The sequence below is a fragment of the Pseudorca crassidens genome, chromosome 2 (assembly GCF_039906515.1).
Source record: "Pseudorca crassidens isolate mPseCra1 chromosome 2, mPseCra1.hap1, whole genome shotgun sequence".
NCBI lineage: Eukaryota > Metazoa > Chordata > Mammalia > Artiodactyla > Delphinidae > Pseudorca > Pseudorca crassidens.
Window position 1 is genome coordinate 10,635,618 of NC_090297.1, and position 26,294 is coordinate 10,661,911.

General features: G+C 42.1%; 1 protein-coding gene across 2 annotated transcripts in view; it reads left to right on the plus strand.

Annotated features, from left to right (window-relative positions):
* Window positions 1-26,294, plus strand: part of KAZN (kazrin, periplakin interacting protein) — a 1,134,217-nt gene that overhangs the window by 279,965 nt on the left and 827,958 nt on the right. For both annotated transcript variants that reach the window (XM_067721094.1, XM_067721083.1), the window contains exon 2: window positions 5,846-6,003. In XM_067721094.1, the coding sequence (XP_067577195.1) occupies window positions 5,846-6,003 (158 nt within the window). The remainder of the gene's footprint in view (window positions 1-5,845; window positions 6,004-26,294) is intronic.

The following is a 26,294-nucleotide window of genomic DNA, read 5'->3' on the forward strand; positions in this document are numbered from 1 at the left end:
GGAGAGAGGAGTTTCAAGAAGTATAGGTAGGGAATCATCAGTGAAGGGCTTCATATCCTAGCTATTTTTAGTACATGAAAAGTTTACTGTGTGCCAGGCACTCTGCCATCTGCTTGTTTTACATGTGCCAATAAATAATAAATAAATAAATAAAATTCTAGACTTGTTCCCTGCCTTTACTTGTATTGTGTCCCACTTGGTGTGAGAATGGGCACTGGAGAGTCATGGCCTTGGTTTTCATGTGTTGTGTAAATCTCTGAGCTTCAGATTCTGTATCTCTGATAGATCTTTAACAATAGTAACAGCCAGCACTTACTGAGAACTTACCATGTGCTGGGCACTGTGGGCTGTAAAGTAACTTGTTCAAGTTCACCCAGTTATGTAAATATCAGAGCTGGGTGTGAACTCAGGCTTCTAGCCCTAGAACCCACATTATTAGTGCCTCTTCATTCTGCATAGAGGTTTTGAAAGCCTCTGACATATGATAGACACTCAATAAACTGTAATCCTTATCATTCTTATTATATAGGATCTGTACTCTCAAAACAACTGTATTTGTTTATCCATTAAAAATTTCCCGAGTGGCTCTTCTTTGCTAAACACCCCTGATACCTGGTGAACAAAATTCCATTCTTGCCTTCAGGGGAGTCACCATCTAGTCCGGAGACTGTGCAGCAGTCAGCATTCAAGAGGCTAAGCTCCAGTAACAAATGCCTCCCCCGTCCCCAAAGTTTGGTGCTTTATAGTAGCAAGGGTTTGCTTTTCACTTGCATGTCTTCTACATTCTGGCAAAGGGGAAAGAATAATAGTGGAACCACATGACGTTCTACTTGGACATGGCATGACTCATGTTTGCACACATTTAATTGGCTAAAGCAAGTCACATGGCAAAGCCTGACATCATTTAAGACAGGAGGTATATTTCTCCACTAAGGAGTGTCACTGGGGAGGGCTCTATAGGAACAGGTTTTGGAGGAGTAGTTTGGGAACCAATAATTAAATCTACCACAGATGAATTCTTAAGCAATTACAATATAATATGGTAAGTTTTCTAATGAAAGTGTCTACTCTTTGAGAAGAGAGGGGAGTGTTAACACCTTTAATGTGTCCTGAATTTACAACAAAGTAAGAATTAGAGCGTATTTTATTTTTTTAATTTAGTTTACTTTTGGCTGCATTGGGTCTTCATTGTTGCACGCGGGCTTTCTCTAGTTGCGGCGAGTGGGGCCTGCTCTTCGTTGCAGAGCGCAGGCTTCTCATTGAGGTGGCTTCTCATTGCAGGGCACAGGCTCTAGGCACGCAGGCTTCAGTAGTTGTGGCACGTGGGCTCAGCAGTTGTGGCTTGCGGGCTCTAGAGTGCAGGCTCAGTAGTTGTGACACACGGGCTTAGTTGCTCCACGGCATGTGGGATCTTCCTGGACCAGGGCTCGAACCCGTGTCCCCTGCATTGACAGGTGGATTCTTAACCAGTGCACCACCAGGGAAGCCCTAGAGCATAGTTTAGCTACTGAGCTTCAATTTTCTGGAACAAGAATAGAGAAAGCCTGTAATAGATGCATTTTGAGAACCCCAAATTCACTAGCCTGGTTAGAGTGAAAAGCATTGACGGTAATTCTTCCCTTCTAAGAAGTGACGTGAGTTTTGTTGACAGCAGTGTCTCTTGTGTCTATAAGCAAAGGACTTGGGAACTGGGGTATCCCTGGAATGACCTGGGGAGAAAGGCTTGTTCGTGAGAACGTTATGTCCATGTACTCGGAGGTAGGGAAAGGGAAGGCACGATGGTGGTGGGAAATGGGGCATGAATCATGCAGAGATTGGTCCTAGATTCTGGTAGGTTATTTGGATGCCTACTCAATTGTTTTCCTTATAGTTCAGTGTGCCCCAACCTTCCTGTTTGCAAGTAAGAGAGAGAAGATATATAGAGGGTTTAAAAAATGTATAGTCACAACTCCAAAAAGTCATTTGTTTTTGTTGTTTTCAACTTCGTATAATGAAATTCAACTTAGACCTGGAGCCAGCATTTCCACTGATGATATAATTTAGTCACTTCTGGTTGAAAACTTAGTACCTTCTGGATAAATATCAAATAAATTCAAATTGCTCCCCTACCCATTATTTTTCCCTTCTCTTTGGGTTCTTGGGAGACTTATATATTGTATTATCCTATCTTGGGGATGCGTATCTGGTCCATGAATCTCTCTCTGGACACTTCTGGATTCACTGGAGATATTTTCAGCCCCCATGATGCTAAGGGAGACTGGAGGTGGAAGAGTGAGGGTGGTAGGGCAGTTGTGCTATCTCACATGGACTTAAAATTCCATGTGGCTATAGTTTCTACCCTCCTATTGGTGTGTGCACTGAGAAGCTGCCCCACCCAGCTGCCCAGGGTAGGACATAAGACGTTAAGTCACTCTGCTTTCAGATCCCCAAATTTATCTGGGTGTTTTTTACCATCTCCTTTGTAGGATGAGGATTCAGGTTAGGCAGGGATCAGGTCCCATACTTTCTTATTCATCTTTCTCTGTTTTAGCCAAGCTCCTTCCCCAGTCCAGGAAAAGATTTTAGAGTCTTCCTGTGTAGTGAGAAACTGCTCTGAGGTCATATTCTGTATTCTTCCTGTTTCATGGCTTGTAGTTGTAACTCTATGCTCAGTTGTCCAAGGTTGATTCTCCATGGCTCAAAATCATCATTTGTTTATTTATTATTTGTAGCGCTTACTCTAGGATTTACAATATGCATGTTTAACTTAACACAGTCCACCTTCAGATAACAAACTGCTCACATATTGTTCATATATGTACAATATATGAAACTTATCACAATATATTTCCATTTGCCAGTCTCATTCTCTGTGCTGTGGTCATATGTTTTACTTTTATACATGTTATCAAATCCACAATACATTATTTTTTGTGCTTTAAACCAATTATCTTTTAAATGAGTTAAAAGGTGAGAAAAAATAGGTTAACGTTACTCAAATATTGCTCCTTTTAAGCACTCTTTTTTTCATTTTTGTGAATAAAGGTTTCCGTCTAATGCCATTTTCCTTTTGTCTGAAGACATTTAACATTGCTTTTAATGAAAGTCTGTTGGTGATGAGTTCTCTCAGCCTTTGTTTATCTAAAAAAGTCATTATTTCACGTTCATTTTTTGAAAGACATTACTATTGGCTATAGAATTCTAGGTTGACAAGTTTTTTTCTTCAGTACTTTCAAAGTGCATAGATTATTTTCTGGTTTGCATAGATTCTGCTGGTAAGTCTGACATCATTCTTATCTCTGTTCCTCTGAATACAATATGCTTCCTTCCTCTGGTTGATTTTAAGATTTTCTCTTTTTCACTGTGTGTTTATTTGTTTAGCAATTGGATTATAATATGCCTTGTTATAGTTTTCTTTGTGTTTGTCCTGCCTGAAGTTTATTGAGATTCTTGTATCCGTAGGTGTATAATATTATCAAATTTGGAAAAAATTTGTTCACCATTTCTTCAAACATTGTTTCTGTCCCTGCCCACACCCCACCCCCTCAGACTCCAAGTGCATGTATGTCAGACAGCTTCATATTGTCAAAGAGGCTCTGTTTATTCATTATAGATAGTTTTATTACTATAATTTCGAGTTCACTGATCTTTTCTTCTGCATTTTTTAATCGGCTATGAATCTCCTCCAATAACAGTTTTATTTCAGAAGTGCATTTTTCATCCCTAGAAGCTCCACTTGGTTCTGATTTAAATATTATATTTTTTTCCTCATTATAATCATGTTTTATTTTACAACCTTGAACATTCAAAATGTCTCTATAATAGCTGTCTTAACAGCCGTATTTTCGAATGCTATCACTTGTTATTTCTGGGTCTGCTTCTATAAACTGATTTTTCTTGAGGCTACAAGTTATACTTTCTTGTTTCTTTACATGTCTGGTAATTTTTTATTGAATACTGAGCATTACGGATTTTGCATTTTGGGGTGCTAGATTTTGTTACACCTCTACAAAAAAAATGCTCATTTTTCTTTCCTGACAAGTATTTTAGTTACTTGCAGATCAGTTTGATCCTTTCAGGGCTTAATTTTAAACTCTTTTTTGGATAGGCCTAGAGTTGCCTTTATTCTAGGGATCATTTAGTTTCATTTCTAAAGCTTTATCCTTCTGGAGTTTCTGCTGAATATGCCCTGAATTCCAACAAAGCCCCTCTACTTCGGCTGGTGAGCGTGCAAACAATTTGTGGCCCTGTGAGATCTCTTGGAATTATTGGGCTTACAGCTCCCCAAAAGGTAACTGTTCTCTCCTGGAATTTTTTCTTGCCAGATCATGTAGGGTTTTATCTTACCCATACATAGGATTGATATTCAGCCAACAACTCATAGAGACCCCTGTGCACATTTCTAGAGATCTCTGTATAATTCCCTCCTTTTCAGTACTTTGTCTTGCAAATTATAGCAAACTTAGCCTTTCCAATCTCTGTCTCCTCAATTCAGTGTCAAGTGCTGGGCTCTCCTTGGGTTCCTCTTCCCATGCTGAGGTCTGGACATTCCTTTTCTGCAGACTGCTGGTGATGATAGGACTCAACTTTTTCTTTTCTAAAGGATCACAGTTCTGTGCTATTGTTCAAGGTCTAAAAATATTTGTTTCTGAGATATTGTACAGTTTTCTAGTTATTTATAGCAGGAGGGTAATCTGAATCCTCTTACTGCCTCATGGTCAAAGGCAGATGCCCTCAGAGTGATTCTATTGGATACTAGTTCTTTTTTTTTTTTTTTCGGTACGCGGGCCTCTCACTGTTGTGGCCTCTGCCGTTGCGGAACACAGGCTCCAGACGCGCAGGCTCAGCGGCCATGGCTCACGGGCCCAGCCGCTCCGCGGCATGTGGGATCTTCCCGGACCGGGGCACGAACCCGTGTCCCCTACATCAGCAGGCAGACTCTCAACCACTGCGCCACCAGGGAAGCCCTGGATACTAGTTTTTGATGAATACTCTGCATCCTCAGAATTGCAGTCAGTGCAGTGGTTTTCCTGAGAATGTGTAAGATTTACTTATGCTTGGTTTGAAAGGATAGATTTACCTGAAAATTAGAGAAATTCTATAGGGAAAGAAATTTTAATTCAAGGAAATGTAAGGAAATTAATTCAACAACATTTATTGAGCATCTTCTACTTTCTAGGAACTTTCCTAGTTGCTGGGCATACAACCATAAACAAAGAGGTTTTTCTTAAAATCTCTGCTCTTACCAGCTGCACTGTGGAGAAAGTGGAGAAAGAGGCAACAAGCACAAAAAAATAAGTGAAATCGTAAAATCTGTACCGTGTCAGATGTGCTACGTGAATCGTAGAGAAATAATAATCTTCCCAGCACACATGTGGTACTGATTGGAAAACATGGCCACTGTCCTTTCACAAAACTTAATGATAGAGGCCATCTGTTTAGAGGTAACATAGCCAACTATATTAGCATAAATGTAAATCTACTCTAGAGCTCTCCCTCCTGCCTGCTGATCTCTGCAATTTATAGACGCTTAACTCAAAGTCATCTTCATAGAAGTATTTGTTAACTTGTTTCTTTTCAGTGTCCCCCACAGGACTGGATGCTCCACGAGGGTAAGCATCTTGTCTGGTGTTGCTCACGACTGTATCCCCCGAGCGTTTCCATATAGGCTTGGCATTTGGAGGGTGTTCAATCTGTTACCTGTTCAACACACGTGTTGAAGAGATTCATGCATGTAACGCTTCTTGACACCTGCCTGGGTCATACCTTATGTGTACACCCTCGCTTCTCCCTTTAAAATTGGTAGCCAGTTTCTCTTTGAAAGTTACCTGCTGTGATTCCACTTTCGCTCTTTCTCTTTTTGCAGCTGTACAATCGTTGCACACCCTCAATGACCAGATATCCCATTTTATTGTCACCAAGTCGAAGGCGCTGGAGGAGGACCAAGACCCGTTTCTGCCCACTGAAAAGGAGACTCTGAAGAGTTCCATGATGCTGATGAGGCACCTCTTAATGGATGCTCAGGTACAGAGATCAGTAAATAAATTCTATATAGAGTAGGTGGTAACCTTTTTGGTTTTCTTCTTGGTATAAGCTGTTCAAAAATGTTCATCTATCACATTCATTGCAACTGCCTTTGCGATGAAGAGCAGACATTCTGATATTTGAGTATTGGATTTCTAATTAGGTATTATTTTGGATTTAGTATTAAAATAGCTTGTTTTTAAGTCAAAGTAATAGGGCTTAAAATAATATACGTGTTGTCTCTGAGAATTTAACAGATCTCCCATTAGCCTTGGAAAGTGAAAACGCATTTACATAGAAATTTGGCAGGCATCAGAGCTGGCAAAGGCTTTGGAGTGGAGCAATACTTATCCCAAACAGCATCACTGAGTAACTAATGAATATTTTGGTACATTTGATGCACCACCAGTAAGCGAATCAGCACTGTTTTTTTTTTTCTTATTTTTTTCTTTGCAAGGCTAGCAATGAATTAATTACAGAAGATGCTTAGCTCGTTGCATGCTTTGTTGAGATGTGATTCTTCAAGGTTTCTCCTTGTGCACTATTTTATTGAAATATTTAGAAAATAATTTATCTACTCCTTCTGGTTTTGTTGGTGGGTCTCTCCAGATATGTTGATAGGCAAACACCAGGTGTTTTAAGAGAACTAATGGTTCTCTGTGTTTGTGAAGCCAAGCTGAACTAGATTTTTTTTGTTGTTTCCACCTCTTCAGTATCTAGAAACGTTTCAGACAATGTCCTCTGGGTCTGGTGATTTTGTGTTAGTTTGTCCTGGGGCTTTCTTCCTGAGCTTGTTTTCTGTTCAACGGCAGTGAGGTCAGAATGGTTGGTGGTTTCCCGCGTTCCGCTCTGTATCAGATTTTGCACTGTGGTTTCTTTGCTTTTGTTTCTATCATGGTGCTGTTTTACATTTTATTTTTAAAATCAATCCTGAAGCCTGGATCTTGTACCAATAAGACTTTAACTGGCAAGGTTTTTGTGTATTTCTCACCTGTCAATGCTTGAAGCTGCCCCACGGGATTTTTGAGCCCCTATATTGAGATGGCCCACATTATGCAAAGCCTTTCATTTTTATTCACTGTTCTCCCTTTTCCCCTTTATTATGAGCAGCCCATTCAGCCTCTCCTTTCTCCCCAGGCCTTGTCTAGCGGAAAAAGGAAAGATTCTGAAGCTACAACAACCAATTTTAAAACTCAGAAAAAAGGGAAATTTAGAACAATTGACCAAATAAAAGAGAGCAAATTGGTCTTGAAAGGATTAGCTTTCCTCAGTGCCTAGACCCAATCCTATAGATCATACAACAGCCAAGGGAACCAGCTAGATGAATCCTTAATGATGTTCTGTAAACTCCTGTTTGCAAAATCTAACCGAGTAAAAAACCATTCACCTTTTCCCTCTCCTTCATGTATGAGCTTACTAATGCCTAGAACTGGATTTCGAGAATGTTTAATGTTGCTTAAGGAAATATTTCCTCCCCCTAAATACCAAATTCATTTAACAACTTTTATCCTTCGTGACTTTGATCACAATTTTTCCCTTATTTATCCAATGGGACTCAGATATCCCTTATAATGTGGTTACTGTGTGGGAACATTTTATTATCTCATTCTCTCCTGATCCCAAATCAATGCCTGCTAGAATTCTCTCAATTAAATAGATAGAAAAAATGGAGCAAGGTATGGTGGATATTCCGCTAAGTCATGCATTCTGAAAGGAAGGTCAGTCGGGTCTTCTTCCAGAGAAAAATAATCATAGAAAGTCAGGTCGGAAAGTGGTATAGTGTCTGGAAATGTTATTTCTTTGCCTCCTGTTTTTCTTTTGCACTAATATAGGGTGAAGTGGGTTGTGATTAATCTAAAAATACCACCTTCATTTATTTTCTTCCAAAACCATTAAACTTTTCAAAACGTTATTTGTGGTTATGGTCTAGGTCCATGGCTGAAGTCAGTTAGAATCATGTTACCTAGTACCCCCAGGCTCAGAGCACCCCTGAAATAACTCTCTATAAGATTAGTGTTGTCAAACTTATAAAATGCTAAGGAACCCCAACATTTTGGGGATGGCCATGGGTAATATGTAGTTTTGAGTTATGAAATAGACAACCAGAGATATGTGTTTTATAATGAGAATCTTTATTGAGCATCTTTGGAAATTCGGTTATTTTCCGTTCAGTTTTTGACATTGCTTCTTCTTGACTCCATCCCAAAGACAAATGGATGCACTTACTTCATCTTCTAAGTTCATCAATAATGAGAGGTCAGCAGCATGTAAATATAGCGTCTAGGTACCTCCTCCTGTTCTGGCTGCATTTTGTGATATTAATAGATGTTTGTGTGTTGCAAGACGTAAGTTCTTCAAGAGTAGTAACCACATCCAGAATTTGGTTGGTAACATAGCCTGCTCAGTTGCATACCCAAAGGACTCTTAACAGTATTAGATTATGATGAAATACTCTGACATCAGCTTGCAAGTTGAATGAAGTCAGGCAAAAAGGAATGCAGAGAACCTAGAGGCTGCTTCCAGAGTGCCTGCTTAAGAGGCATAATCGATTCAAGTCACATCTGTCTTGGAAGCAATAAATCCCGCTTAGGAGAATGTCAAAGGCAAAAGCATTGCTGGGCTATGAAATTCCACCTCGGAGGATTGTGAAACAGTATACACAGAGCAAACACATCTCCCAAGTATAATGGGGGTGCTGGAGATGATTGGCAGGTCTGACAATCCATCCTAGAGAATAGAATCAAGAAGGAACATCTCACACAGGCAGCCCAGAGGCCTACAATTATTTATTCATTCCTAAACGTCTTTCTGAACATTTAAGGGGTGTCTAAAAGAGGCCAAGTGCCTCTATTTGCATTCCATTCCTTTTGTAATCCAAAGGCCCCCAAATTCAATGAAGTGTACCATTCAGATGGTATTTGAAACCTGATCTTGTGGCTTTGATTCCTGAGAGGTCTGTCTAAACCCAGACTGCCGACTCAGCCTCATAAGTGATTAGATTCATAACACCGAAAGGCAATTCTTTCTGGTAGAGATTAATTCTTTTACTCGTACTGTGTGACTCTGCATGCTAAGAGAGGTTGATTACGGCAAATTAAATCTCCTATTGGCAGTTCTCTCCTTCTTCTCCCCAAAGACCTAATTTCATTATTTATTAAGGGGTGAACAAATGCCTGTGAAAACAATAAGATCACTTTGTTGGCAGTAAGGTCTTCCTCTGGAAGGCCGCGTACTGAAAGGCAGAGGCTTTCTGTGCCTTATGGTGGCAGGGGGCGGTGCAGCTTCTGCAGGCCATGGAGCATGGAGTGACCAAGGAGGGCCTGTGCTCCACTGACCCTCGGGCTCTGTCCAGGCCTGGCAGGGAGTGAGGCTTCTCTGTCTGGAACATGGCTTGCCCGAGTTTGGAGGGAGAGCTCAGTTTAAGTGAGGCTGAGTCATTGGTACACCTTTCCCAGAGCTCCATCTCTAGGAATGAAGTAAGCAAGCCTTTAAAAACAAAAATAAACTGTACAACCGTCACCTCTAAGCAAGTCTGGACATACAACCTGGTGGAAGTCAAATATTAGGCAGAAGAGAAATGAAACCTGCTGTGTGTTTTGGACTCTCCTCTCCCCTGCTCTTTCCTCATTGTCCCTTTTCTTCTCGCTTTCCTTCTTCTCCTTCTTTCTCCCCACACCCCAGAATTTTCCCTCCTTCCCTTCTGTCTTCTCCTTCTCTCAACTTTCACTTCTCTCCTCCCTCTCGAGCCTCCTCATCTCTCTGTTAGCAAAATATATCTTAGTGGAAATGTGGAGTGAGACTCTGCCCCTTTTGTCCCTTCCTATCTCACCCCTTCCCTCCCCTTCCCTCCCCTCTCCTTCCCTTTTCTTTTCTTTTCTTTTCTTTTCTTTATCTGTCTTTCTGTTATTTGTGTTCAGGGAACTCAAAAGCATATTTGACAAAGACCTATATTCCCCTTGCCAAACAAGAAGGAACACACCAGGAGGGGGCAACTGGCAGGAGGCAAACCTGGCATTCAGGAGGCTGATGGGGTCCCTGCCAGCATCAGAGACTCGCTATAATTTGGGTGGCTTCATTTTCCTTTCTTGTTTTGTTTTCTAGAGCAGTCTGCCCTGGTTGATTATGCTTTCTGATTAATTTCCGGCAAGAATCAGGCTGATTTAACAGGAATAGATTGACTGTTAGAGCCGCCTGTGCACTCTCCCTCTCTAGACTGTGGGAAGTGTGGTTTGGAGCAGAGGCTCAACCAGAGCAAACGTGGGCTCAGGCTCCTGGCAAATAGGAGGGTCAGGTGTGTACAGTGGACATCAACGTGTGTGGGGGAAGGGACTTCGGGAGTCAGATGATTGACACACACTCACTACAGACGTATACATCCAAGTGATTTCTCCTGTTAGCAGCACTTTCCATCCTCTCTGAATTCAACCCGTACTCACGGTATGGACCCTGCGGTTATTACTAGTGCACTTATCTGGTGTTTTATAGCTACACCCGGCTTCACAGTCATAAGTGAGACCCTGTTGACAGACCTGGAGAATGTCTTGTCCTCACATTGCACAAACTGAGGTACCAGATGGATGCCTGACTTCTCAAGGTCACAGACACTGGCTGTGGCTATGAGGAGCACCCCAAGTGTAGTTTTTTCTTATTATCTTCAGAAATGTGACACCAGGCTGAAGCAAGAGCTGGAACACTCCCCAGTGTTGTAGCAAGCAGAGAAGAAACTCTGAAATTAGAACGAGGGCAAAGAGGCAAAGTTTTCATCCTAAGAAAATTACCCTGGGATATTTTTAAGTCTACTTATGCCATCAGATTTCTAACTCTTAAAGGTCAGAGAACAAAGAAATACTCAAATGGAAGCTGAAGAATTGAGTTCACCTAACAGGAAAGCTACAATGGTAAGCTGATTATTCAAAGGAGTCTTAGCTTATCCCCTCCATTAATCCGTGTGCTCCATTACCCATCCTTTCCTTGCGTGTTTGAAAAGGCAATGCTATTTTCCATCTCAGACGCAAAACTATAAAATTAGCAGGTCTGAAGTTTGCAGTTTCTTACATAATGAGCACAAGCCCACTTTCCATCCTGCCATGGTGATTTTGATCTTTTAAAATCCTTTTTTTTTTTTTTTTTTAAATACAATTTAACCTACGGGCATTGCCAGGCTGAGATGTGATCCCATCAGTTATAGAGCTTATGCAATCACCTTTCCTGTTCAGAAGAAATGGAGGGTGAGATGTGAAATTGTAATTCTGACCCTCTGTTAAGCTTGTGTTTAGGTATTTTTTAAAGAAAATAGAGAAAGGTAGCCTCTTCTGAGACCCCTGGCACCTTGCAAAAGCCATGAGGCAGAATTTTAGGAGAAATTCTGAAATGCTGAAGGTTGTTTTCAGTGTTCACCATGCAAAGACCCAGGTATAATTGGAAATGAGACTCAAAAAAACTGGACTCCTGTCCATTGCTATATTCTAATAGAAGACAGCATCTCTCAGGATGGGTAATGTTTGAATGGAATAGTCTCTATCAAACTGGTATAGTTTCCAACAATCTGTGTAGTGCTAAAGAGCAATTGGGGAATTTATTTTCACATCATAGAACCTTTATGTTACATTTTTAGATACTAACTGGTTATTTTAATGATATACCTTTCAAATGGTAAGAAAATAGACTTTATGCTGGTCTCATAGTTGATGGTTCATGTTACAATGAGGTGGATCTGATATAGTAACAAAATCATGGCAGGTTAGGGGTAAGGATTGGGCTAGAGCTCTTTGGTCAGCAGCAGAGACAAGCTCTGGTTAACGTAACAAGGGCAAAATTTAACAGAAGCAAATAGGGTAGCTGTTAGGAAAAACTGAAGAACTCTTTCTCAGAGAAGACAGGAAAGAGGTTAGCTATGGAGATCTGGTTATCAAGAACTAAAGAGCGGTTGCTTCAGGGTGCTGTGTGGGGATACATTGGCCCCGAGCATTTTCTCTCTTTGTGTCACTCTGATCAAGACTCAAGTTCCTAGAAGAGTCTGACTGAGCTGTCTTAGGTCGTTGGGTCCTCTTCCTTCTCGGACATGGGAGCCCTGGTCTGTGCATGTTGATGGATGGTCCCACCAATACCACATGCATTTTGGGGAGGCATTATTACTACAAGAAGGGAGGGTGGATGTGGAGCAGATGGAAACAATAATAACTTGACCGTGCATTCGGTGAACTTGGTGCTTGTGTCCCAGCATAGAGCTTGGCATTGCACTAAGGTCTGGAGACCGAGAGGGACGGAACATTGGCTCTGCCCTAGAGGGACTCAGGATACAGTGGGGTAGATAACCAGACACTGAAGAGTCCTGTGGTAAGGCACGTGTGGCTACGGAAGCTCAGAGAAGCACCCAGCTGATATTTGCAGATCACTTCCTTGTTTACAGAGCACTTCTGCCAGCATTTTCTCACCTTTTTCACTCAGCCATGAGAGGTACAGGAGGTTGGGTATTACTATCATCTCTGTTTGGCAAACTGGCTATTAAGCTTTAATAAAATAGCCTTTTTTATATTGTTCCATCCAGCCCATCACAAAGTGAGCGTAATTGATTTCCTACTTGTAGGTGGTGACCCTCAGAGTATTTGCTTCCTGAAGGGGTTATTAAATAGAGTGAAAGGGAGGGTGTAATTTGGGGAGAGAAGATTAAAACATGGCTTCAGACATACAACAGCACTCATAACTCAAGTGTTTTTAACAATTATAAGAAATATACATTCCCAAAGCTAAACTCCACCCTCTCAGAATTCTAGAAGGTTTAGGGTTCCAAGAACACGGTTTTCAAAAATCTTTAAATAGAATATGAAGGTATTACCTTTCCCTCTAAAATATCATCACCTCTTCATGGTGCCCATTGTCACATTGGCAAATATTTGGCTCCCCAAATAATACCCAGTCCCACCATTCCCCTTTAAATAAGAGGTTCTCAAATGAGAGAGAGGAGAGCAATTCTGCCCTGCTGGGTGCGTTTGGCAACGTCTAGAGGTATTTTTGATTGTCACAGTTAGGATGGGTTCTTGGAGAGGGGTAGTGGTGCTGCTGGAATCTAGTGGGTAGAGGCCAGGCATGTTGCTAAACTTCCTATAATGCACAGGCTGGCTTTCCACAGCAGAGAATCATCCAACCCCAATGTCAATAGTGTCAACATTGAGAAAGCCTGCTTTTAGACCCAAGGCTGACTTTTTCATTGATCACAGAACTCTTCCAGGCTCAGAATCATTTTTTTTTGAAGCCCTACAATTGATCAAAATTGGTCCTTGGGCTTCCCTGGTGGTGCAGTGGTTGAGAATCTGCCTGCCAATGCAGGGGACACGGGTTCGAGCCCTGGTCTGGGAAGTTCCCACAAGCCGCGGAGCAACTGAGCCTGTGAGCCACAATTCCTGAGCCTGCGCATCTGGAGACTGTGCTCTGCAACAAGAGAGGCCGCAACAGTGAGAGGCCTGCGCACCGCGATGAAGAGTGGCGCCCGCTTGCCACAACTAGAGAAAGCCCTCACACAGAAACGAAGACCCAACACAGCCATAAATAAATAAATAAATTAATTAATTAAAAAAAATTGGTCCTCAAGGTATATCTTAGTTGTCCATTTATTCATTTTCTCATTCATTCATTTAGCATTTACAGTGTGCCGAACACTGTGCTACATTGTGAGGAGCATCAATGAAAACAAAAGTGACCCTTGTTCTCAATGGATCTTGTATTTTAGTGGGGGCAAGTGACTCTAAATATGTAGGTAAACAAATAATAAAGAGTTTCAATACTTGTCTTAAAGATGAAGGACCTAATTTAGATAAGGGTTCAAATGCTTGCTTTCTTGAGTGTGACATTTAAACTGAGATCTGTGAAGAGAGAGGGGGAGAGAGAGAAAGAAAGGGGGAAAGAGGGAGAGAAAGAGAGAGCACGACCTCTTCTCGTGTTTCATTGTGAATATCTGTACTTTAAATTAGTTGTGTGTGTTTAGCATTACTCCATGAGTAACTGGAAATAGATCTCCTGGGGTGTTGCAAAAGATCTAAGCAAATTATTTATTCCAGAAATTTACATTTAATTTAGGGATTATAAAAATTCCAACTAGTCCCTCAGGAACAGAGAATCTTTCATCTTCTGCCTATGGGTGTCCACAGAGGAACCAGAATCTCTGTCTTTTCTTACTGGATGTTGTGGACATAGAGACACACACAAAAGAAGGCTAGCAGGAGTTCTTTAAGCTACTTGAGACAGGAGTCAGAATGGATGAAGAGAAAGCAGGGAAAACGTTGAGTTATTTTGGACAAGAAAATGAAGAGGTGAAGCCACAGTTACTAAACTGAAGAGCTGCTGTATAGAATCTGGGCAACAGTCAATTCTCAATTAGATACTTATAGATTAGCAAATTTATAGATCGCCTATGGGCAAAGCATTTCTTCCCTGGTGGCATGCACTCAGGAAATGTAAAATGATGTTCGTCTGAATAAGACATAATTAGAAAGGTAATTTTGTTGCCAATATATTTTTTCACCATAATGGAATTCAGTACAGACTTTTAGTATCGGTTATTTGGTATTTTTTTATGCTGCGGCTCCCATCCATTAGTCAGATAATAGAAAGTCTAGTGTATGCCAGATAGCTGTAATCCTAAAATAACTTACACTTAGAACAGTAATTCTTATACAGAGCTCTTGGGGCCTCCCATTCATGTTAAACTCAAATATTTCCTGTAGAGCAGCCTGGTAAATTGAGGCATGGTGTTGCTAAGCGTCATCATTCAAGTCCGACGTTAGGTCTGGGAGCAGAGCCAGCAGGTTCTCCTAAACACCAACTCAAGCCAAGATTCCATGTTCCTTCACTTTCTTGTCTTGGAGTCAATCACACTGAAAAGTGATTTAATGTGAGATGGTGACTGGCTATTCCAAATGCTCACTTATTCCTGGGGAGCTTGAAACAAACGCACTCACTTTGGCCAGCTTAGTAGGCTCAGATACTTAATTTCAGAGTGGATGTTCTTGTCTCGGTTTACTGATAGGAACCTCATTCCTCTTCCTCCGCCCCCCAAAGTATAAGGCAAAGAGAAGACATTCATGATAGAATTGATGAGAATCATGACATAGATTTGAATCAGTTAACTACTGCCACATAACAAACCATCCCAAAACTGAATGGCTTAACACAACAACTATTCATTTACTTCTTGTAAGTCTATGGATTGATGGGGGCATTCCACTGAAATGACATGGGTGGCTGATCTTGACCGGTCTCACTCATACATCTGTGGTCACTGGGGCCTGGCTGGTCTAAGATGGCCTCAGCTGGTATGATTCAGCTTTCCTCTGCAACCTCTCACATCCCTCCAGCAGGCTGAATCTGGAATGTTCTCATAGTGGTGACGGGGGGTCCATAAAAAGAGGAAATGGCCAAAAGCAACTACATTTCCAGCCTATGTTTGTATCAAGTCTGCTACCATTCCATTAGCCAAAGCAAATCCAATGACCAAGCCCAGAGTCAGTGTGGGAAGACACCACCAAAGGGAGGAGTGAAACATGGGCCATCAGTGTAGTCAGTCTACCACGTAAAGCAAATCAGAAGATTTCTTAGTGTAATTCTGGATGATTTTTGATCTGTTGGAAATGGGAGTTTGAAGTGTCCTAATTAGCAAGCTTCATGCACATTCTCTTTTGGAAGACTGCTGCAGTCAGTTGTTTTAGAGGGACATGAATTGTGCTCTCCTGTTCTGATACATGCACAGAGGACAGACTGTGTTTGGACAGCTGGAGGATATATTTTAAAAGGGATCTATGTCAAGCTTGGACAGGATGATTTCAAATGGGCCCGTGACCAAGTGTGAGAAGTGTGGGTTTGTGTTAGCTCTAGAAACGTGATGAGCCATTAAAAGACCATTGTTCTAGCTGGTCGTTTGAGCCAGGTGCATGACTAATTTGTTCAACAAATGCTTCCAACCATGAGAAAGGCACAATGGTAAACATTGCAGGGAGATGTGAAAAATAAAAGTAATGAGGATCATTGAGTACTTACTATGTGCCAGACCCTCTACTGAGGACTTTGTCTTACCTCCATTATCTCATTTGTGAAGTATATGTTATTTCCCTTATTTTATGGATGAGGAAATGAGGCCCAGAGAGGTCACGCATCTAGTGAGTAGCTGTGCTACTTTGATTGTAAGAATGGCTGCAGTTCTTTACTTTCTTCCTTTGCAATACGAGTCTGCAGCCTTTCTTATTAAGAGGGAGAGTCTATTTCCCCACCCCCTCGAATCTGAGTTGGCCTGTGATTTGCTTTGGCCAAAACAATGTGGTTAAAGGGTGAGTCAGTCCAGAGCCTAGACATCAAGATGGTGTGTGCATGCTTCTTTCTGCTCTTTCTTGAAACCTTGCCTCTAGGCTAGCCAGCTGGAGGAGGAAATCTCCTCCAGGATGGAGCAGGGGTAAGTCTCCTTGCCGAGCCCATCCTAGACCAGGCAACCCCCAGCTGACCCACTAAAGTGCCAATATATGAGCAAGCCCAGCTAAAAGTCACCCAAGCTCAGTCCAGAACAGCAAAATCACTAATCCTTCTGTAGACCTGTAAGACATAATAAATGGTGGTGGTTGTGAGCCACTAAGCTTCAAGGTGGTTTGTTACATGGCAGGAGCTAACTGCTACAATAGCAGAGCTGGTATTTGAAGTCAGATCTGACTGATAACTGAGCCCTATAACTGGAAGAGAGGCTTGGAAATTGGTCTAGCCATGCTCTCAGGAGAAAGAGAAAATGGATTTGGTGAGTCTTTAGCCATTTTCTGCCACACATGCCCTCTGGTTTCACATCATTCATCCAACCTGAAACCATAATAATGGTGAGGAAAATCTTTAATGCATTCAAGCAAAGGGATTACATGGTTATATTTGGGTATTTGAAAGATCACTATGGAGGAGGTGTGATGGGTGGTTGGATTGGAGTGAGATAGAAGACAGGAGACAGTTTGTTTTGGCAAGGGATGGTAGGATAAGAAACTGTGGAATGGGGCAGGAAGATTCAAGAAGAAGGAACATATTCAGGAATTTAAGTAAGACTCACTAATTGACACTTGGTGGTGAAAAAGAGAGACATGCCTAGGATGGGTCTTAGATTTTGGCTTGGGCACTTGGGAAAATGGTGGTATCTGATAAAGGAAACAGAGGAACAGTAAGCTTGGAGGGGGAGTTTGGTTTGGGGTCTATGAAGATTGAGGGACCTATGGGACATCTGGGTGGGACTGTGTAGGAGACAGTCAAATATGTCTTCAGCTTCAGAGGGAGTTGTGGGCTGAAGAAACAGAGCTGGTGTCATCAGTGTGTGTACTGGTGATTGGAGTTACATTGTGTCAGTCACACTTCTCAGTAGCAGACAACAGAATCTATTCTAACTAACTTAAGTAGAAAGGCCTTTTAAGAAAAACCAAAAATTTTTGAGATATTTTGGTGGTTCGCAGAATCTCCAGAAGGTCTTGACAACTAGGTTTGGAGGTTACATAGCCAGGAATAACAGTAGCCAGGAGACACCATCCAGCTGTCCCACGGCTACTGCGTCGCACAACACAGCACCCATGACACGGAACACTAGAACCTCCTCAAGAGCTGTCCTGAAGAGCCAAGTGCTTGTGCCTCCAGCTCACCCAAAGAGTTGTCCACTTTCACCTCATTCAGGAAGAACCTAGACCACCTGAGACCCTTAGCCACAGGGGAATCTGGGAAATGTAGTTTTAGATTTCCATTTTCTGTAGCCCAAAGAAGTGGGCCTTAGTGTTGGAATGTGTATGGGTGAGCTAATGCATTGTACCCCCAACAGAAGCATGGAGGAAATCACATGGGAAGTTCTACAGTGAGGAACAGAAGAAGAAACACTCTGAGGAATAGCCAACAGAGTCCCCTTTTCACTTAAACTAGATTGACATAGGTTTCTGTCAATTGCAACCTAATGAGGCTTTACTAATAGGGTACCCACATTTCACGGAAATGCCATTCTTCATACCCAGTGTCATCCTGTCAATATGCCATGTGTTCCCTTACATGATTAACCACAGAACCAAGGGAAGACCCTCTGTGAGCAGAGGCATCTAGACACTTGTAATTAAGCTCTAGGAGGCTTCTCGCCTATACACTTACAAACTCATGCAGTATTATACACTTTGTTTATACACTTATACAGTCAAGCACAGGGCTTGAATTCCAAGAAGACCATTATAAAGTGACAATTGTGTTAAATCAGTAACCTACTAGTTTGAAGTTTGAATACATGCACGGACGTGGCACAAGGGGTTTTATTCCTGGGCCTGGACAAAACCAGACAAAACCAAATGTGTTATAAAGGAAGCACAAGCTGTACTCTGGTGTTCATGAGTGACGTGTATCACGTTTGAATGTCTGTGGTGGGTTTTCAATGTATTTTTAAATGAAAGTTGAATCAATGTTTGTAGAACCTTAGGCATACCTCTACAAAACACCACAGTTATGCAGGACACAATTTGCACATGGATGGCCCACACTGAGTTTTTTCTAGCTTCATCAAAATGGACCAACTCCTTTGTTATGCGTTGAATTGTGTCCTCCAAAAGAAGGTATGTTGGAGTCCTACCCGCTAAAACCTCAGAATGTGAACTTATTTGGACACATGGTCTTTATCCAGGTAAACAAGTTAAAATAAAGTCATTAGAATGGAGCCTAGTCCCATATGACTGATGTCCTCATAAAAAGGGGAAACTTGGAGACAGAGACAGACACGCACAGAGAGGAGACAACGTGAAGACACAGAGGGAAAACTCCATGTGAAGAGGGAGGATTGGAGTGATGGATATACAAGCCGAAGGACTCCTGGAGCTACAGGAAGCTAGGAGAGAGGCATGGACCAGATTATCCCTTAGAGCTTTCAGCAGGAACTAAACCTGGTGCCACCTTGGTTTGGGGCTTGGTGAGACTATAAATTGCTATTCTTTAAGCCACCTGGTTTGTGGTACTTTGTTACGGCAGCCGCAGGAAACTAATACATCCTTACTCATGAGAAGATCACAAACTTAGAAAGAATGAGACATTTTTATACCAGGCACAGTGTGGTTCAGTAGTAATGTATTTCTTTTCTTCATTTGTTTAATGGCAGGAAAATAATCGCTATTAAAGACCAGCATGCATGTTTCCTTCCTCTCCAAAGAGTAACGGTCCTGAATGCTGGACCTAGAAGCTTGTATTTCATCTAAGGAAAGGGTCCTGTAAGAACCTGGGTGTACCATAGCAGGTGGCTGTGTTTTATCACCGATGACTGTAGGTGGTATCACTGTTGTTTATGCCACAGATGCCAACATCTCACATAATTTGTTGATTCCCTATTGTTGGTTTCTCTGTGTCATGGGAGTTGTCACCTGGCTTATGCTTTTCTTTTCATCATCTTTACTGCCTCCACTCTGTCATCCTTCCAACTCTAAATCAAAGGGAAGCATGTCTTCTCTCATCTGGGAAGTATTCCAGATGCATATTATTAGGATGTAGGAGCACTTGACATTTCAGATCATCACGAGGGCCTCTTAATCAGACTCAGCTGAACTTTGGTACTTTAGGAGGACTGTGGGGGCAGATGAGCAAGTGAAATGGAGATTTAGCAAGTTCACTGGCACCGTTGCCCTCAGAGTATTGCTGCTCCCCCAAGACCGGCACGCTGGCTCTCTCCCAGGATCCAGCACCTGGCTCAGCATGGCAAATCTGATTGGCGTTCTTCCTCCAGCATCTTCTGCCTTTGGAGAAATGTGGCGTGGATTAAATCTCTGCCCCAGCACATATATGCAATGGAATATTACTCAGCCATAGAAAGGAATGAAATTGAGTTATTTGTAATGAGGTGGACGGATCTAGAGTCTGTCATACAGAGTGAAGTAAATTAGAAGGAGAAAAACAAATACCATATGCTAACACACACATATGGAATCTAAAAAAAATGGTACTGGGCTTCCCTGGTGGTGCAGTGGTTGAGAGTCCGCCTGCCGATGCAGGGGACATGGGTTCATGCCCCGGTCTGGGAGGATCCCACATGCCGTGGAGCGGCTGGGCCCGTGAGCCATGGCTGCTGAGCCTGTGCATCCGGAGCCTGTGCTCTGCAACAGGAGAGGCCACAACAGTGAGAGGCCCACGTACTGCAAAAAAAAAAAAAAAATGGTACTGATGAACCTAGTGGCAGGGCAGGAATAAAGACGCAGACATAGAGAATGGACTTGAGGACACAGTGGGGGAAGGGGAAGCTGGGACGAAGTGAGAGAGTGGCATGGACATATATACACTCCCAAATGTAAAATAGATAGCTAGTGGGAAGCAGCTGCATAGCACAGGGAGATCAGCTCGGTGCTTTGTGACCACCTAGAGGGGTGGGATAGGGAGGGTGGGAGGGAGACGCAAGAGGGAGGAGATATGGGGATATATGTATACGTATAGCTGATTCACTTTGTTATACAGCAGAAACTAACACAACATTATAAAGCAATTATATTCCAATAAAGATGAAAAAAAAACCAGTCTCTGCCCCAGGACTTTTCCACCTCCCCTGACTGTCACCCCCTTCATCCACCATCAGGCTTCTGTCTCTTCTGTCTCTCAGTGAGCCTCCCTCAATCAGGCTTATCCCTTCCACATTGTTTTCTGTATCCCCAGACGTATCCTCTCCCACCAAGCCTTGGGAAGGCTTTTCGGCTGTTATTACATTTGCATTTTGAAGGAGGGAAGGCTCAGGGCAAATGGAAGTCTTCTAGTAAGAGTTTGTTCCATGCTCACCTTGTGCTAAACAGTGTGGTCACCTTTTCTTTCCAGTCCTGCAGAGCAATGTGGAGAGAAGTGTGGAAGGGAAGAGTGTGTAGTGCTGGGGAAGAGAATAATGAGCCCTAGTCAGAGTAGCTGACAGGAGGGGAAAAGGATGCTGGCCAATACTCCCAAGAGGCATGAACCCAAGCAGTGTGGGCATCATTAAGGTCTGTTGGAGGTAAAGATTTGGGGTTGAGAAATCCCATCCTGTGAAGTGACTGCCTTCTTTGTCTAACTGTAGGACAATCTTGTTTCTCTTGTGTCAACCGGTTTCCAGATTTTGTTGGAGTTATTCAAGCATAGCTTTTTTTCCTCCAGGTTTATTGAGATACAATGTATAAGTTTAAGGTGTACAGCATGATGATTTGACTTACACGCGTCATGAAATGATGACCCCAGTAAGTTTACGGAACATTCATCATCTCATATAGATTAAATTTTTAAAAAATAAAATTTATTTTCTTGTGATGAGAACTCCTAGGATTTACTAAGAGTTTACTGAATTACTGTCTCAGTAACTTACATATATAACATATAGCAGTGCTAATTATATTAATCATGTTATACATTACTTATTTATAACTGAAAGTTTGTTCCTCTTCACTGCCTTCATCCAATTCCCCTTCCCCACAACTCCTGCCTCTCAGAACTACAAATCTGATCTCTTTTTCTGAGTTTGTTTTTGATGTATAATGGACCTACAACCCTGTGTTAGTTCCTGGTATATAAAATAGTGACTCAGTATTTCTATACATCACAAAATGATCACCACAGTAAGTCTAGTTACCATCTGTCACCAGACAGAGATGTTATATAATTATTGACTATATTCCCCACCCTGTACATTTCATACCTGTGACTCATTTATTTAGTAACTAGAAGTTTGTGCCTCTTAACCTCCCTCACCTATTCTCTCATCCCCCCATCCCTCCATCCCCCCTCCCCTCTGGCAACCACCTGTTTCTTCTCTGTATCTATAAGTCATTTCTGTTTTGTTGTGTTTGTTCATTTGTTTTAGATACCACATAAGTGAAATCATACACTATTTGTCTTTCTCTCTGACTTATTTCACTTAGCATAATACCCTCCAGGTCCATCCACGTTGCTGCAAATGGCAAGATTTCATTCTTTTTTTGTGGCTGAGGAATATGCTATTGTGTGTGTGTGTGTGTGTGTGTGTGTGTGTATGTGTATGTGTGTGTGTGTGTGTGTGTTTACCACATCTTTATCCATTTGTCTACTGATGGGCACATAGGTTGCTTCCATATTTTGGCTATTGTAAATAATTCTGCAGTCAACTTAAGGGTGCAGATATCTTTTGGAATTAGTGTCTTTCTTTTCTTAGGATAAATACCCAGGAGGGGAATTGCTGGATTGTATGGTAGCTCTATTTTTAATTTTTTTGGGAAGCCTCCATACTGTTTTCCATGGTGGCTGTACCAATTTACATTCCCACCAACAGTGCATGAGGGCTCCCTTTTCTCCACATCCTCACCAAGACTTGTTATTTGTTGTCTTTTTGACTCAAGCATAGCTTTATTTCAAGGGAGCACAATTAAGCTGTTGGCACAGTTGGCTGGAAAATTCATTTTGGCCAAAGAGGTCAGCCCTTCAATGAAGGACCAATGATTTGTTTTACAGAAACTTTCTGTAGACACAATGATTTCTTATAGAAGAAAAAGAATTTTTCTGAATTTTTTTCACTAATGGAATGTTTCTAATTCATTGATAAGGCTGTTCTTTATTCATCAGTATGAACAGATTTACTCTTCCAAAGCCAAGCGATGGGCATCATTTAGCATCACTGTACCTCTACCTTCTCTTCTCTGGGCTTCTGGGGACCTCACTCACACACCTCATTTTTACCCTACATTGCTGACAGTTCCTTGTCTGTGCCCAAGTGTTCCTCAGGATTTAATCCCAGAAGCCCAAAGAGGAGAGGTTGGAGGGAAAAGTGGGCTTGTCCAAAGTGGGCCATCTAAACAAAACCAGAGAGTTATCTGTTAGGGATTTTCACTACAAAAATGACTCACAATAATAATAAAAAAAATTACCAAACATTTGAAAACCATCAACAAAATGAGACAGAAATTATAGAATTCCAGACTCAATAAACTGAAAACTTACATCTGAGAAAATAGTCAATGTAGAAATTAGAACAGAATTTTCAAATAAGTAGAGTCAGTATCTTTAGAGAGATAACATGGAATATTGCATCCAAGAAATCAGAACCAAGGTCCTTCATCTGCCCATTCATTGATGCTACCAGTATTGAGTGAGTTCCTTCTATATGTTAGGCACAGTTGAAGCACTGGGGAATCACAGCAAGAAGGCTAAGGCTCGGTCCTCATGGGGTTTAAAGTCCAGTTATGAGAGACCAAAAAATAACTAATGAAACCAGTAACTATATATGTCAGGTAATGTGTGTTTTGGGGAGAAATAAGGTGGGGTAAGAGGTTTCAAAGGTACAGGAATGGGGAGGGGCTACTATTTATACAGGAGAATCAGAAAAGCCCTCAAAGAAGAGAGGGAGTAGATGAGTCAAATGGGTAGCAGGAGGAAGAACGTTCCAGACAGAAGGAACAGTGGGTGCCAAGGCCCTGAGTCAGGAGGATGTCTAAACTCTTCAAGGAACAACCAGGAGACCTATATGGTTGGAGCAGGTTGAGCAAGGGTGAGAGCCTTAGACATTAAATCAGATGTGGGCCAGGGCAGATCACTTACGGATTTGAAGGACTCTGGCTTTTTCTCTGAGCAACAGGGGAAGCCATGGGGGTTTTGGGCAAAGGGCTGGTAAGATTTGAGTAAACATCCCAAAAGGAATACTTTGGACTGTCGTGGAGAGACTCGAGCATGGCAGATGAGGGATGGAAACGAGGCCACCAACTGGAGACTGTTTCAATAACCCAGGTAAGAAACAAAGTGACTTGGAACATTGCATCTTAAAGGTGGTAAGAAATGGTTAACATCTGGAAATCTTTTGAAGGGGTTGCCAACAAAATCTGTGGCCCTACTGGATGTGAGGTGAGATAGAGAATAGTCGAGGGGCCTGGAAGAATAAAGATGACCAGAGGGAGGGAGGGACAGAGGGTAAGGGGTGCATCATGGAAGATGGGACCAAGAGTTTGGCTTTGGACATGAACTTGAGTTGTCTAGGAGACCTCCATATGGAGATGTTGAGTGGAAGACTGGAGTTCAGGAGAAAGAACCAGACTGCAGGCACACAGTCCTGAGACTGAGTGAGTTCATCTAGGGAGTTAGTATAAATGAGGAGAGCAGAGGCCCCAGGACTGCGCCCTGGACAAGTCCAACCTTCAGAGGCTGGAGAGAGGAGGAGGAACTATGCAAAAATCTGAGGAGGAATGGCCAGTAAAGTTGGAGCAGAATCATGAGCGCGTTGGCCCATAAGTGAGGTGAAGAAAGCATTTTAAGAGCCTGGAAGTGATCCTGTGTGAGAAGTTCTGGTGATAGATGAACTAGAATGGGACTCCAAATGATCACTGGGTGTGCCAACGTGGAGGTCGTTGGAGACCCTGATAAGGGCAAATTTGGTGGAGTCTGGGGACAAAACCTCAGCTGGAGTGAGTTTGAGAAAGCATGGAGGAGGGGCATAGAGGTAGGGAGTAGAGGTGATTTCTTTGAGGAGTTTTACCAAGGAGGGGATAATTAGTGTAGTGGCCAGAGGAGACTATGGAATCAAGATAAGTGGGCTTTTTGTTTGTTTGTTTGTTTTTTTAAAAAAGGGGGGTGGTGTATTACATCTTGCTAATGAGAATGATCAAGTAGAAAAAGCAAGACTGACAGTGCAGGAATGAGTCGGACTGTGGCAGCCGTGATGTCCCTGAGTAGGTTATCAAGGAGGGAGAGTTTAAGAAAGAATGAATTAGGGATCTTAGAAATAAAAAATACAAATATTCAGACGAGCAGTACCAACTCATTTTCGGGGCAGATGGGAAGAATGAACAATTATGAAGAGCAAGCATAGGAATGTCAAGCTGAGATTCTCCCAGAGTGCAGCATAGGGGAAGAAAAATGCGAATTCTAAAAGCAAAGTTAAGAGGTGTGGACCAGAGGTAACAGGAGAAGCAGGAGAAAGAATGGAGGGGATGAAGGGCAGTCAACATGTGAAGACTTAATAGCCGGAGTTTTCATAGAGCTGAATAAGGTCATGTGTCCTCAGACTGAACTGGCTCACTGGCTTCCTCCCAGAATTGGAGAATAGTAACAGTGGTAGAAGTGGTAGTAGTAGTAGTAGTGGCAACAGCTCATATGTTGAAATACTGTAGTGACATTTCAGTTTTCAAGAATAAAAACAAAACTTGAAAAGCTACTAGAGAAAGGCTGGTATAACTCAGGTCACAAAGGGTCCTGGAGGTCAAGGAAGGAGTTTGAATTTTATTCCAAGAGTTAAATGGAGGTTACTGAAGGATTTGAAGAAGGGTGGGAGGATGCTGACAAACATCTGATTTGTTACAAATATGTCTCTGGCTGCTAACGGAGAATAGATGGTGGAAGGGTTGGAGGGTCGGGGGTGATAGTGAAAGCAGGGAGACCGGGTAAGGAGCTACCAGAATCCTGCCATCAAAAATGAATGTTCATGGTTTCCTTTGCTGTGCAAAAGCTTTGAAGTTTCATTAGGTCCCGTTTGTTTATTTTTGTTTTTATTTCCATTTCTCTAGGAGGTGGGTCAAAAAGGATCTTGCTGTGTAAAAACAAAACAAATAAACAGTAACAACAAAAGAAAAAAAAAATGAATGTTCAAACTATTAGTATGAAAGCCAGCATTTACTGAGGGCTAGTGAAGTGCCCAGCATTAGTCAAAACAGTTCACATATGCTTGTTTTTTCAATCTTCCCTACCACCCTTCTATTATCTCCATTTGACAGATGAGGAAATTGATGCACAGAGAGGTTAAGGAGGTTCCTGGAGATCACACAGCCAGTACCAGAACCCACGCTTTTAATCAATACCCTGTAGGGCTTTGGACTAGAGTAGTAAGAACAGAAAGTAGAGACATTGGTGAGTTTGAGAGAGTTTGGAGACAGCATTGAAAGGCTGATGATGTGGGGTTAAGGGTAAGAAATGAATCAAGATGATTCCTGTATTTTTACCTTGAGTAGTTAGTGGTCAAACATCATTTCCTGTTCCTGCTTAAAACTCTAATTGCTCCCCCACTGAAGTTAGAATAAATCTGCACTCTCCTCCCTGGCTTGTAAGTCTCTGCTGAAAACCCTGCCGAAAAGTTGACCAGTGTTCACATTGCCCAGGACGGAAGGATTTCAAGGACACGGGACTTTGAGTTTTAAGACTGGGAAAGTCCCAGGCAAACCCAGATAAGTTGGTCACCCTCCTGCCTCTCTTCCGTCCACGTCCTGCCCAGCCACACTGGGCTTCATTTAGGTGGGTGGGCCTCTCCCCCCGCGGGCCTTTGCACGTGTCACCCTGCCCTGCATGCGAAGATCTCTCTGCAGGGTACTCGCATAGCT